Source organism: Strix uralensis, chromosome 3 (assembly GCF_047716275.1).
Source record: "Strix uralensis isolate ZFMK-TIS-50842 chromosome 3, bStrUra1, whole genome shotgun sequence".
Classification (NCBI taxonomy): domain Eukaryota; kingdom Metazoa; phylum Chordata; class Aves; order Strigiformes; family Strigidae; genus Strix; species Strix uralensis.
The window spans coordinates 41,726,109-41,740,944 of record NC_133974.1 but is presented as its reverse complement, the minus strand read 5'-3'; the positions used below and the strand labels follow the sequence as shown (position 1 = coordinate 41,740,944).

The window sequence follows — 14,836 nt, the reverse complement described above, 5'->3', positions numbered from 1 at the left end:
CAGCACACCAGCTCCCTGAGCTCTCCTGCAGCTCTGACATTTGCTGTTCTGCTTCAGCAGGATCCCCCCAAAGAGCCCTGTGCAGAGAGGAGAGCTATCTCCCCCATGCTGTCCTCCCCACTTCCTCTGCACACCAGGATACTTTCCAGAGACCCTGCTCAGCAGAGCAGTGAGGTATATGACACAAGTCTTGAAAGCACTGACCACTCCAGCCAGAGTACCACTGTGTATTAAATCAAGGTAGAAAAACACACAGGATCAAAATACTGTTTGCAGAGCTAAATTGAAATAAGTTTTTGGTGGAAATTGATATATCTTTATTTACACTTTTCAATCTATTGCAATGCCTGTAACAAACATCACTGCCACACAAATAAGTTTGGTGGTTGAAGAGCGACTAATGACACCTGTCTGACCAGCTGCATTACTTTGGTTAACCAGGCAGAAATATCTACATGCCATATCCCACAGGTACTTGAAAAGGGTTCAATTTAAACCAATTTATAAAATAGCCTGTTTGGACGAAAAATAATTGTTCTCTGAGAATACGTGAATTCAACACTGCTAGAAAATCCCTGCCATCTGACGTAGAAGGATTTATAGGTTTAGTGGAAATTGCTTTCCCCACTGTCCAGATTAAATACTGCAGGATGATTTTTTGTATGAGTAAACATCCTTCCAATAATGATCAGACCGATAATGTCTTAAAAAGAGGAACAGGATCTACATTTTGTTTTTTTTCTTCTTGTATGGACTATTTCTGGATACAGAACCTTCAGGTAACATGTTGACTGTCCATAAAATGTATTTTAGCATCTTCCTCCTGCTGTGGGGATGGGTTTTATCCACTGAATGCAGAGCCCACCGACAAGGAAAAGAAATACATGAGGTATACAAAAAAGGCAGGTGAGTCTCATTTTTTTACATTCTAATAGCTACAGTCTGGACAAATGTAATGTTTCAGGTGAAGATATAATGACTAACATAATTAGAGTTTGCATCTGCAGATTGTGATCGCTCAGTCAAAAATATTTGCTGTTGCTGTTTTTGCCAATGAATAAATATTAATGCATTTTCTACAGTGAAAATCATTGCTCCTCCCCCAAAAATGGGTTTGTGAGGTATCTTAAAGTTTTAAAGGGTGCAAAAAAAGAAGGATTTGCTCATATTTATTGTGGTGAAAATGTGGTAGAGTATTTACATGAAAGTGGAGAGAAAATTTAGGTCCACGAGGATTGTTGCATTCACTGAAGGTCGGATTGACTTGAGATCTCAAATGAAAACATTCAGAATTTATTTTGTTATTCCCATACCATTTGTTTTATAGAGCTTTTGAGAGGAAAAAATTAAAGTCTCTCTGCAAACTTCAAGGCTGTGGTCAGTCATCAGAGGAAACAGAAAGATCATTCAGAGTACTGAATTAAGATATTTAAAATTATTTAAAATATTGTCTATTCTTCTCTTTCTCTCTCTTTCTCTTACAAAAAGACTATGTGACATTTTTCTCCCACTATCTTGTAGACAGCCATTTTGGGAGGTTTTGAGTTGTGGAAGGCTTTTCGCTACAAATGAGTTCTGATTACTTATATTCTATTTGGGGAATATTTGGAACTTTGTATGAGGATTTTTATACTCAGACACATAGCAAGGTACATCTGGAGGAAAAATTATTTGGGTTTTTTTTTAAGAATATAGCTGACACATTCAGTTTTCTTTTCAAATGTTGTGTACTTCTGCTTGTGACAGACTGAATCTATGTTGTTTCTGCTTTGCTAGTCACTGTTTCTGTCCTGTAATGACTCTGTGCCACCATCAGTACTGTAGTGTATGGGGAAGGAAATGCAGGGATGTCACAGTCCTGAGGAATTCAAACCACTCTTGTAAGCCTTCAGGAAAAATGACTGAAACGTTGAAGGGATGGAAAGTGCAGTGCCTTTTTGTTTTCCTGTAGCCCCTTGTAGCAAGTCAGGGCTATATTAGAGTGATTGCAGGTTGGCACTTGGGTGTCCATGAGCCAGTTTATACATAGGAAATGGCTTTAGCAGTGACACCACCTTTGTGGAGGTATTACTGGCAAAATGGGTGCATGGCTCTGCTCATGATCAGCCTCCAGGGGATGCATTACCAGAGACAGTATGGATGCAAGACAGTCATGAAACCTCCATTTTTGTTGAGACTTTATGACAGTGGCAGTGGTGGTGACATGCTAGCTGTAGCAGAATAAAGGGGTGAGGAGCAAGGTACCACCATCTGAGCTGAAAAACGTTCAGCACAGAGGAATGCATACGCACAGTCATGTTCTTGTTTAGAATCTTTAACGAAAACTCCCACTGCACCAAATGCTTAACAGTGCCAGTGCAATTAAATGATAATATACAAATCACAGCAGCAGAGTATTAAAAACGTGGGAAGATGGAAAAGAAATAGCTATTCAGTTCATGTAGGAACTGCCTCTTCACCTGTGCTTTGTATGTACAGTGCAATTGCACAAGGACAAGTCCATCAGAAAGCCTTGAGGTGTCACAGCTCTGAGAAGCTGGGTCCACCGCTGTCCCAGTGTGTCCACGCTGGCCTGGGAGGTAATCTCTGGCCTATTTCTGCCTCAGTAGAGCAATACTGATGCTGAGGAGGGTTGATGGGGAGAGAGGAGCAAAGCTGGCATGTGGCTGTAGGGTTGTTCAGCAGCAGCGTGGTGCCCAGTACAGTGCTCACTTTTCCCTGTGATGGGATAGGCTGTGAGAGCCGAATGGTTTTACCAGCCTTATAACTTGTAAGGTAAAAAAGGACAATTATGGTCACCGTCTGATTTCCTGCTAAGTACAAACAACAAAACCTTCTGTATGATTTGTACACCAAACCCCTAATTTATGATGATTACCTTCAGTGTCAAACTCAGAATAGTATTGCAGGTATTTTTTAACTTCGGTTTCCATCCATTTGCTCCTGTTCTGTGCTAGCTTGTCTCTTCTCCATCCAGGTATTTGCAGGTGGATCAAGCCCCTTTTTCATCTCCACTTAGATATATTCAGATTAAGCTTCTTATATTTCTCAGTGTAGGATGTTTCCCAAGCTTTGACTCCGTCATTTGCTTGTTTTCCTCTGTCCCTTCAACGCTTTTCAGGATTGACATCAGGACTGGGTGCAGTATTTGTACAGTCCTCATGTAGGTGCTGTACACATAGTTACTCCCATTGACCTCCTGGGACTGTGGTTATTTTCTCCGTGGCAGCCCTACAGTGGGAGATCATGTTTTCCAAATGTGACTCGGCATCTGTGTATGGCAGGACACCTCGTCTTAGAGGTACAGCCAGTCCTCTTTGCTCTCATGTGTGGGTCCCTATATTTTAAGATGCTGATCATATAAAAGTTTTGAAGAAGGCACGGTTCCTTTGCATTTCAAAGTCAATGCCTTTTTCCATCACAGAATTAGATCCTGGAAGAAAAACAGAGCAAGGGGGGAGGCTATATAACATCAGAAAAAGCTTGCAGTGAAGATTGGTCCTGAACATTTTGTTAGTCTCTGTTTCCCTTCAGCACTCAGCCCTGAATATCCATTATGCAGAAGAAGAAGTTATAGCAATTTACTTTGTTACTCCTCTCTGAGCACTGATACGTCTTGCTCCATAAGTCTTGTGGTAAGGACCAGGATAGAAATCCATCCCTTCACTGCAGCCTTTACCTTCTGAAGAGAACCACAGGCCTCAGTGGAGGTTGATGGGGGAAATCTATTCAAAGTGGAAAAGGCTGGCTCCACACCACCACAGGATGCTCAGGGTGGTTTGATTTGCACCCATGGCCTCCTTAGCTTCCAGGAGCCCTTTAGGGACACAAGGCCATCTGCTTGCCCTACTGCCAGGGCTCAGCACCAACCACCGGTGTTGGCAGGCAGTACAGGCACCTGCTGCAGAGACCTGCCACCTTGGGTGTGCTGCCAGCATCCTGTTGTCCCTGACAGACGTGTCCAGCTTTGCTCCTGATGCTCATGGTGCAGCTGACAAAGGAAATACACAGGCTTTTAGCTTGGGTTTTTTTGATGGTGCTGTTCTGTAAGCGTTAGTTTCTTCCAAGGAGACTCATTTGCTCTGAACTCTGCTTTCAAATTAAAAGTCATCATTTTATCTGCAGTTTTCAGCCCCAGGGCTTGTCCTTTCACTTGCTCAAATCCATCTGAGCCCACAGCCTTTGTATTCTAGCTGATATTGTGGATGGGGTGAATGGGGGCCACAGGGTCAGATACCTTCTCTGTCACAATTTTTGGTGCTACAGGTACCCCAAGGCAGCCATTCTAACATGAGACACAATGGCCCTGAAGAAGGGTGAGCAGACAGGCATGGTTTTCCCCATAAGAGTTCATGCATACACCTGGGTCTTTTGGGGACTGGGTTTACATGACAGGAATTTCACAAAAGATCCCAAATAATTTCTTAAATAAATCTAATGAGGCTTTGGGACACAGTGCAGAGTGTGACAAGAAAATGACAAATAAGTGTAGGTCAACGTATGCATACAGTCACAGCGAAAGCAGCAAAGTAGATAGCTTTATTGCATGGGACTTATTACAGAGCCCTCCAATATTGTAATTTGCTGTAAAAATGTCTGTGTGCCAGTCAAAGACTCAACTACTTATTTTTGCTAATCTCCACAACAAATCACCTCGAAGGAATTTCACTTCAAAGAGAAGCAATATAAAAATAAAACCTTTCTCACCTTGCAGACCTGTTCGCAGTTTGCAGTCAGCCATGTGCAAATCCTGCAGGGTTTGCAAAGCTTTTTGCTCCTGTTAAATCCACAGTGCCAAAACTCCTACAGGAAGGAGCTGAGATCCGGAGCACCGGCAAGAGGGCTGTCTGCTGCTTTCCCAACTGCTCAGGCTCTTGGAAAGCCACCAGGCTGCACAGGGGTCACTAGAAGGATACAGAGTCACTAAAGGTCACAACATCGTTATGCCAACAAAAGGGCCAAAGCCTGTGTTGCTAATTAGACTTGCAGAAGCTGCTAGAGAGGATGAGCAACAGGAAAAGAACAGGCCTGCAGGTGAGCCCAGGTTGTTTTGCCAGACCTAACTGCTGGGAAAAAAATCTCTTTTAACATTAAGATCTCCCTGGACAGCATTATAACCAACTCTCAACAGAAGAGATTTTACTGTGCAAGATCTATGGGTCATGTTTGTTTAATCTTAGCTATGAGACTTGCTTCATGTCTTTAGTCGTGTCCCTACCATTCCCTGGCCATTCACTCTGGTCTCCAAATAGCAACTCATTTTCTGCTCCTCTAGAGCTCCTGTCTATGTTTCTGTCAGTAAGAGCTATATTTCACAGCAGTTGAGTGACATCCTCTACAATAAGCCCTGGGCTTGCTATCACAGGGTCTTTCTCATGGCCAAAGATCTTTCTCTTTTTCCGGTGTTATTACAATTAGTGACACTTCCTAAGCGATGGGAGCCACCCTGCATCATTATGGCCATGGTTCCTGCCCAGTCCTTTCTTAAAGACTCAGCTTCATACTGAACATTTGCAACATCAAAGTTACCTTCCCTTGCTTTTGTTGAATTTGGATAGGACTTCTGTGTTGTCAGCTCCTCTGTTCCGTGGCCATGCTGTGTGTGAGCTGTCTGCACTCTGTAAATCACATGTGGCTATCCTGGTACCCTCACTGAGGCTGCCTCTTACATGTAGAGCAGCTCCTATGCTCTTCCCATCCCAATGCTTTCTCTGGCTTTATAAATTCATCCCTAACAGGATTTCTTCCTTTACCTCCCAGCAATTCTTAAGCCATTCTCTTGTCCTAGAGTATTGCTCTTGTATCTTATCTTCAGGATTGATCCTGAAACCATTTATTTGCATGAACAAAGCTTACTAATGCAAGCTGTCTTTAGATCAGATCTTCAGAGTGCATGATAAATAAGCCTGTAAAATGCCCGTTGAAAGCATCGCCTATAGGAACACATTATCAGTAGCGAGCCAGATCCAGTGGAACCCTGAGCACCTGCAGCACCCAAGGTGCTACTTTTTAGGATCGACAGTTTTTGTTGTGGCTTGACACCATTTGCACACCAGTGCTGAGTCTCAGGAGACTAAAAAGAGGCCCCGTGTGGGCTTCAGACCAATGCAATTGGTGTCTCTCCATCCCCCCTGTAACTTGCCTTTCCCTTTCCTCCTTTCACTTCCATCTCCTTCACTTCTTTTCTTTCCCCCATTCAAGGTTCCTCCTCTTCTCCAACTTGTTTCTCTTTTTTTCTCCCTTTCTCTGCCCTCCTCTTCACCTGCCTCATTTGTCTTGCCCCTATCACACAACTCTGTCAAGTTTTCTCCTGTTGCTTTTAACTCTATATTATTCTGTAACTTCCTTCTCTACTCCAGCAGCTGTTGTTGCTGCCTGTCTTACCTCTTCTTCCACTTTCCAGAAATTCCAACAATGCTCATCTTCTATATCCTGTTATACATTAACTTATTTTTCATTATTGCTTTACTATTTCTCTCATTTGCCTTTCCACCCCTGTTGTTCTTTCAACTTCAATCCTGCATGACCACTTTTCTTGGAAATCTTGTGTTTTTTTCGCAAAACCCAGCCAAAAGTGTCCTCTCTCTGCTTACTATTGCAAATGATGATGCTTGAAAATTATATTTTCTACTTTCATCATTATCACCAGTCTCCTCTCATCCTTTCTAGAGTTTATTTTTCATATAGCTTCCTATCTTTATTCTGGTGATTCATGGCAGAACAGTCTCTACTGGTACCTCTGTTGCTATGTTCATGCACCCATGTACTGTGGCACTTTACTGGGCCACTGACGATAAAATCTCCAGTCAACGTTGCCACCATGTAACTTACCTAGGATCAGCAGCTTCATACTGTCTTCCAGCCCACCATTACTCCAATGTGTTTTATGAGCTGGTATGAGGAGACGTAGCACGCTTTAAAATCTTATCTGCAGCCCAGCAAAAAAACCCCCAAACCAAACAAACCCAAAGACTGTGCAAAGCAGTTTCCTCCCTTCTGAGTATATACAAACTGTTTGATTTTCTGATTCTGGGATTGGATTCACATCTGAAATACTCCTGCTGGTCTGTCTTCTAAACACTGCCCAGTCACCTTCCAAACTCATTTGTGTTTCTAGCACTTGCAGCTTTCGATGAGAGTAAATTTCACAGTGTGATGACATGCCATGTTTGTGTACTTCCTTTCAAATTTCTTCTCCTTGTTATGTCTTGTGGAAAGTCTTGAGCAACAGATTCCTGTTCACTTTCACCATGTCACTCCTGATTTTATAGCATTGCACCATATCACTTGACCATTGTCTCCTTTCCCACCCAGAGAAACATGCTCAGGCTGCCTGGAAGCCCTCCCCACCTCCAAGCCCTTGCTCTGCTCTGTTTTTTCCAACTATGGGCATTCCATATGTGAGATGCGTTGGTATTACTAATAGCATTGAAATACTTCCTGTTTGGTTTGCTGCTCCATTCCCAACTGTTTGTCTTTTTGAACACTGGGGAGCATTAAGCTGATGTTTACTAAGAAATAGCCACAATGATACCGAGACCTCCTTCTTAAGCAGTGACAGTTGATTTGGAGCCCATCACTATCTTAACATTGTTTCTGAAAGCTCAATGGAAAAATTTAAAAATACAAAGTATGAAACAACGTATGTTTTTCTGAATTTTTCTGAAGTCACTTGGTATCATGAGATTCTCCTGTAATTCTCCACTCATAATTCTAATTTTGACTACCTTGAACAGTTACATATTCTCAGTAAATATTGTCATAATTATTTTCTCCCAAATAATTTAAAAAGCTATTGAACAACAGTGATCCTATCATAGATTTTCATGAGACTATACTGAAAGCCTTTCTTCACAGAGAAAACTCTCCTTTATTCCTCTGTTTCTTATTTTGTAACCATTCAAATGCAGGGAAATTCTTTCTTTCTGACTGGCTGATTACAAGTCACTGGAAAGGACCTCTCCACACCCTTTTGGAAATTGAGGTCCACTGTGTCATCTTGGTCTTCCGCATCTACAAGGTCATTAACTTTTTAGAGAAGTCTATTATATTTATAGTGCATAAAATCCCTCAAGAAAAGTCAAACTACCTCTCACTCTTCTGCAATATATACTATATTTATCCGGTGCCTCCTATTGGTGGTTTTTACTGTCTTTGTTAGTTAATTTGACCAGTGGAGCAGTCTGTAGCTTCTCAGAGCCCGCTTGTAGCTCTTTTTCCAAAGAAGTGGAAGTTGTGACCTTGCACGTCTGTGACACTAAGGACAATTTAAAAGTTGGTTCAACAGTTCCTTATTTGGCCTTCTTCTGGGTAAAAAGCCTGGTGACTTGTTACAGTTCAGTTCATCTACTTTAAATCTGTCTCTGGTCCTGTATCAATATGAATATTTCTTAACGTTGCCCCAACAGCAGAATTGTTACAATTCTGTATTTTTTGCAGTGCAAACAAATTCCTTGATTGTCGATGTTTTTGATTGCCCTTACAAAGATAGAGTGCTTTCATTGCTTTAAGGAACTAAGACAAGTATTGATAATTAGCTAGTTATTTCCCATTCTGCATTTGTACAATTATTTCTCTGTACTCCACACAGTTCTTTGTATTCTCTTTTACTGAAGTTCTTATTTACATCAGACCTTTTCTCCAATGTGTTGAGGCTGCTTTGAATTCTGATCCTAGACCCCAAAATGTCTGTTTCTCTTTCAAGCATGCTGTCATGCACGAGATTTATAGTTTTGTCACCTGCATTATTATTGAGAATATTGACTAGTAGTTTCCAGGATGAAATCTGTGAGATGTCATTTGATGTCTCTCAACAGCAAACTAATGGCAGTTACTCTGACCATGGTCTTTCAACCATGCTCAAAGTCACAGTTTCATCTCAACCGTATTTCCCTAGTTTAGTAATGAAATATTAAAAACCTCACTCCAATCTACTTTTCCTCCTGCTTACACTAAGGCAGCCAGTTACACTGTCAGAAAGGACATTAGACTGGTTTGACGTCAATTATTGCAAAGATTCACATTGAGTGATCTTTATAATCTCGTTATCCCTGGGGGAGCAGACAATCGGATCACGAGTTTGTCCCAGTTTCTTTCCAAATGTCAAAACTCCAACATCATTCTTTTGTCCTCTGCTTAAAACCAGGTTTTGTGTTCACCCTCACCCTCTCTTATGGGCTTCACCCGCCTGTGATGAGTCCTCGGAGGTACCTGCTTACAGCTCAGACACTGTAACAGCTGGTATTCCCGGTGCTCCCAAGGAAGTGTCATCAGCCTCTGTTGAATTAAATACCTCCAATTTATCTAAATAGTCTTTAACATGCCCTTCCCTGATCTGCACTGTGCTAACTGACATCTGCTTACAAGTTAACTTTTCTTTGAAGACTGGGACAGACATGAAACCTTTCACCACGTTCTGCGTTGCCCGATTAGTTGCTCCCCTTCCCTTCATTCATTTCTCTTTTCCACTTAGCTGAGCCCTGGCACCATGTCTGCCTCCTCCTCAACTGGCAGGATGGACCTCAGTCATTCTCCTTCTGCTCCCTCCGACCCTTCCTTTCAACCTGTGTAACACAAAACCCAACAAAGACACACCCACTGGATGTCATTTCTGCCACACAGGGGCACTGTCATTTTTGCAACATCAGGTACAGTGCCAAGACCTCAGGTGGCATGAAATTTCTGTCAATAATCAATATGGGTAGGTTTGTTTTATTTTTTTTCTTTTGCCAGTGTTTGTGTCCAGACAAAGAACAAAGGAAGTGCAAAATTTAAAGGGTGCATATATGTCTCCTGCCTCTGCATATTTTGCATTCTGAGATTGATTTAGATTCAAATAATACTGGATTAAAATGGGGTTCTCACTGAATTTTCTGTATCACTCAAAAATAAGATGGTAAAACAGCTCTGAATCCCACTGGTTATGACTGTGATGTGAACGTCAAAAATAGTGCTCTTTCCCCACTTCTTGTCATAGATTTAACCACCTATAATAGCAGTGGGTCACCTTTCTTCACCATCTTTAAACCTACTAATCACAAGGACACATGACCCAACATAATTACAAGCAAACAAGGGCTTACCAAATGCCAAGATAAGATATATTTTGTGATTATTTTTCCTCAGTTTTGAGTGGCTTGTTTACAGATCACAGCTTTGTAGCATTTGAGTACAAATTAGTGGGTTTCTATGGTACATTATCCCTGGGAATTAGTATGTTACACAGCGGATCGTGTCTCCTGCAGTGCATGTCTCTGGATAAAAGCAGCTTCCTCCTGTTGGAAGTTTTCTCTCTTCTCCCTCAAGTTCTGGGTAGTTTTTCTCCCTGTTTAGCTACCTCACTCTTCCTCCTCCTGCAAAGCACTTCTCTGGGCTCTGGACTACCCCTCAGTCTTCACCCAGACTTGCTGCACTGCTGGTTCACCAGCATCTACTACTTGCTGAAAAGGTCTTCCCAATTCATTTGCATGTTATGGGGGAACTTTCTGTGAACCCCCTGCCCCAAAACCTCTTTCCTTCCTTTGGGACACAACCTGGGAGGTTCTTTAGGTTCATGCATCTCCAGGGGCTGGGCAGCATCTCTGTCCTGCACCACTCTGTGGTGAGGGGACACCCCTACTCATTCAGGACTGTCCAGGGTGTTCATGCCCCAGGAGTCATCCCACACAATGATGAGGCTCTGTTTGAGCCTGATGTCTCCTCTCTTCTCCTTCTGACATCTTTTCCTGTGGCCTTACCCAGTGTTTCCCCTCCCTCTCCACCTCTGCCTATCCAGCCTGTTTTCTCCTCAGTCTCACCCAATGCATAGGCTCTGTTGCAGATCCAAGCTCTCTTTACCTCTGCCACGCTTTTTCTCTGCAGAAACCTTCTGTATGTGCATACCATCCCCAGTCCCTTCCCGTCTGTCCCCCATTCCCTGCCCAAGCACCCCTGGCCTGGTTTCTGCCTTTAACATGATGCTGATGTGGTATGAACCCAAGTCACTAAGTGGTCATAAAACAGAGGGAGAAACAAAACCTAGTCAAATATTTAGGCATAGGTCTTTAATAAGATCTTTACATTTCTCACAGTTTTTTAGTAGTACCAATATGCCTTTGCCATTCCTGTGTCCTCCCTGCCAAGGCTTTGTCCCCTGCAGGGAGTTGGACTGCCTCCACTGCTCTCTCCTGGTCCTTCTGCCTCGGGCAGCATTTCATCAGGGCCTTGCCCAGCCATAATTTTACGTGCAGACTGAGGAGAATGCAGTTCCTGCCGTTCCCCTGCCCAGCAGAGCACGAAGGCTTTGCAGCATAGTGGCTGCAGGGTGGGAGGCACCACACAAGCTGCCCACCAGTGTCCACCCAGGGATGGGGAGCCCAGAGTGAGTGCCATGGCATATCTAGCAGGGATGAGGAAGTTTACATCACTTTCATTACTTTTCAATTAAAAGTCCTGTGAAAACTGTCTCAGCAAGCTCCACACCCTCCCTTGCCTTGCGTCAGTGCTGGCAGAGGCTGTGGATCAGCTGCACTGCAGCACAACATGAGCTGCAGAGCTTGTATCTGACAAAATTAAGCACATGGTAGTTTCAGAGGGGTAGAGGGGGAGAGTCCAGAGTCTCTGCACCGGAGAAGGGGTGGAGGCATCACCCAAGCATGAGATAAGCAGAGAGGAAACAGCACCACGGATGTCTCTGCCCCAGCCACCGGTTGCCAGGCCTCCCCGGGACAGCAGGCACCTCCACTCCGGAGAAAGAGGTCTGGGGTCAGTTGCAGCCACAGCCACTGGCCAAAATGTTGCTGATGACACAAGTAACCAAAGGGACAGAGGTTATTCCACAGCAACATCTCAACAATATTTCCTGAGTCAGGATCTTGACATCTCTTCTCTGATCTGCCATCCTCTTTGCAGACCTAAGAATACTATGAGGGAAGGAGAGAACAGACTGTCCCAGAATTTAATGAAATCTGGTAATAACGTTAGTCTGCCCAGTCTGCCAAACCCACCAGCACCGTTCCTCAAGGATGAATCTGCCTCCATTACTTCAGCAACTTACTTTTGCTTTTCTCTTGAGGAAAATATAGTGGATCTTGCTTTTTCCTGAAGAACTGAAACTGTATCTTGATTTAACTCCTCAAGGAAGAAATGTTCTCAGATCCTAGTAAGATTATCCTAATAAGAGTGTAAAATAGGTCACTGTCTACTACAAGTATATTGCCTCCTACAGATAAAAGAGAGTGTGCTTTATAGGTGGGAAGTGTATGCTGCATAAGTAATTACAACCTAAAATTTTAAGATGGGTAGTGACTTCTCTCACATTTGTTGTGGTTGTTTCCAAAAGCTCTTATTTCAAAGATGAAGAATACTGTGGGTTTTCTGGTGCTCAATGCAAGTGTGGACCTGACACTCCTCTGGCACATGTCCTGTGAAGCTGGGCATTTGGAAATGCCTGCTGGGACCTTCAGATGCCATGGTTGGACTGTCTCTTCTGAAAATCAGATAAGATTATCCCTAACCCTGCAAGTCTTTTTGCTGTGTTGGAGCGACTGTAAGTGCCATAATAAACCTCGGGCTAGAGAAGAGAAGAGAAAGAGAAACTGCTTTTTGCCTTGTGTCTGTAGCAATAGTGATGAAAATCTGCTTTTGGTGGAATTTTTTCCCTAGATATCTTAAGCTTCAGCCACCTCATTTCCCCCCAGCCCCAGCAAGCCTCAGCCTTTGGGGCAGAGGCATCTCCTGATCCCTTGAATCAATGAATGGATCTGGGGCAATAATGATGGCTTTGGAGAGGTTGCATCACTCCAGCTGCCATCAGGGGCCTGAGAGCTACTCTACAAGGAACACTGTGAATAAATTCCACTCTGCTCCAATTATTGCTTTTTCATAAAGCATCTCAGTGATCTTCATGAGCCATGAAAAATGCCTTTCAGCACTGTAACTGTTAAGAGATAAATATTGACATTGGAAAGAAAAAAAAAGGTTAATTATTCAGTAGATTTTACCTCAGGAGTTATCGATTAGTTTTAAAGATAGCCTGTCACTCCAGCAAAGGCAGGAGTAACACTGTCACACTGCATGGCCACAGTAGCAAACAGTGGCACTGAACAATCTGGGAGCAACGTCTAGACCAAATCTCCTCAGTGTGGCTGTCAGCCACAAATGCTCAGGGACAGCAGATGTGCAAGAGAAAGCCATAGCAGCTTGCCATTGATTCACAGCCTGAATGGGCAGGCTAATGGGGTCCTGTGATGGACCTGCCATTGATCACTTAGCCAGCAGAGCAAGCACCCGGAACCAGACTGGAAAAGCTATTTATTAAGTAGAAAGAAATGGGGTTTCAAATCACAGTAACTGGGGAATGATTAGCAACAGGTAAAGATGTTTTGCTGCCACAGGAGGGGTCAGGAAAGTGGGAGATGCTCAGTAACCTCAGAGTTGTGATAAGGGGAATGGAACTGTCAAAAGAAGTGAAGGAGCTGAACCGAAGCACAAATGAGCACAGTCCCCTGTGGTGGCTGGAGCATGGGGGACATTTTATGCTGGTTTGTGATAAGGAAATAAAATTTAGTTTAGACACAGTGGAGAATCACCTGGAAGAAATAAGAGGAACCACCCAGGGTTGCTGGGTGCAGAGGGCAGGGTGTACTTGTCCACAAATCCTTGATTGTCATGCTTTGAAGGCTCCCTCAACAAGCAGGATAGTGCCAGAGCCAACATGAAGCATTAGGTAAGCTCTACAAAGAGAAATGAAAATTAGAAATTGCAAGAACATGGCCTACTTCATCCCTTTTTGAATACCAGCATTATTCCTGAACAGCCAAGAGTTTACTAGGGCACTTTAAAGTCATGTAAGTAGGTCAGCTTGTCACCAGAATCTGCTTATCCCCCAAACACGTGAAATTACTTCCTGACAGACAGCAGATGAAAAGCAGGCAGCAGCAAGACATGTCAGCTTCAGCCCAAGGGCGTATCAACAAGGCAGAAGATTTCAGAAAGTGCATTTTGCATTTGCAAGTGCATTTTGCTGCATGATGCCCAGGTCTAAGCAGTGCCAGAGAAGCTGCTCCTTGCGATAGCAATGGTGCTGCATGGCCCAAGGCTCCCCCAAACAGTGGGCTGCCTGTGGGCTTATTCCCAGCCCTCCCTCTGGGAAGCACAGAGCAAATTCTGGAAAAAAACCCAATTCCACTCAGCCAACACTTTGCTTCAGGGCGAGTCAGTGATATAGTCCAGTGTGGCCACCCCTAGTCTCGGCGATGCAGAGATTATCTGCTTCTCTGTGGCAGCAGAAAGATGAATTTCCCTCCAATGCCATCGGCTTTCAGAGAGTTCCCAGCCCAGGGAAAAACCGTCCTGTGAGGCCTGGGGTTCGACCACCACCCACCAAAGGGACGATGGTGCTTGGGTGGTGACACTCATTATTGCAAAAGGAGTTTTGCAGCTGTAAATCACTACAGAGGGATTTGAAATGGATGTTAATGGTAAAAAAGTCTCATTAGTAGAGTTAATTAGAGTTAGCGTTTATTACAGAGAGAAGCTATTTTTTTTTCACTTTTAATTAAAGATGAGTTAGAACTGTTAAATATTTAAAATGTTACTTTTGCTCAAGCTAGCACTTACATTGCTAAAAGCGATATTATTTCCTTTAATGATAAAATAAAACATTGGCCAAACACCTGAGAGAAGCTTTCTTGACACCCAGCTGGGAGATATTATGAAACCAGAAACAAATATTTCCACAGTTTTTGGCCTTTTTCTCCCCTGGAATACTTTGAAAAGATTTTCATCTCATGAAAATACCCAGTTGCCTCTGGTGAGCAGATGTAACGGCTGTGCTCCCTGCTGGCAGAGGCTCCTG

The 14,836-nt window shown here is 43.3% G+C and overlaps 1 protein-coding gene across 5 annotated transcripts in view; it reads left to right on the top strand.

Moving 5' to 3' along the window:
- Positions 1–219: 219 nt before the first annotated feature.
- Positions 220–14,836, top strand: part of LOC141940704 (gamma-aminobutyric acid receptor subunit rho-1) — a 33,307-nt gene continuing 18,690 nt past the window's right edge. The window contains exons 1-2 of one of the 5 annotated variants that reach the window (XM_074862054.1): positions 220–240; positions 814–906. Coding sequence is in view for 2 of the 5 variants with exons in the window: in XM_074862050.1 (XP_074718151.1) it covers positions 785–906 (122 nt within the window). In the remaining 3 variants the exon portion in view is untranslated. Of the gene's footprint in view, positions 241–426; positions 472–567; positions 907–14,836 lie in introns of those variants that run through there. The other 4 variants (XM_074862052.1, XM_074862050.1, XM_074862051.1 and 1 more) reach the window with 4 other exon arrangements.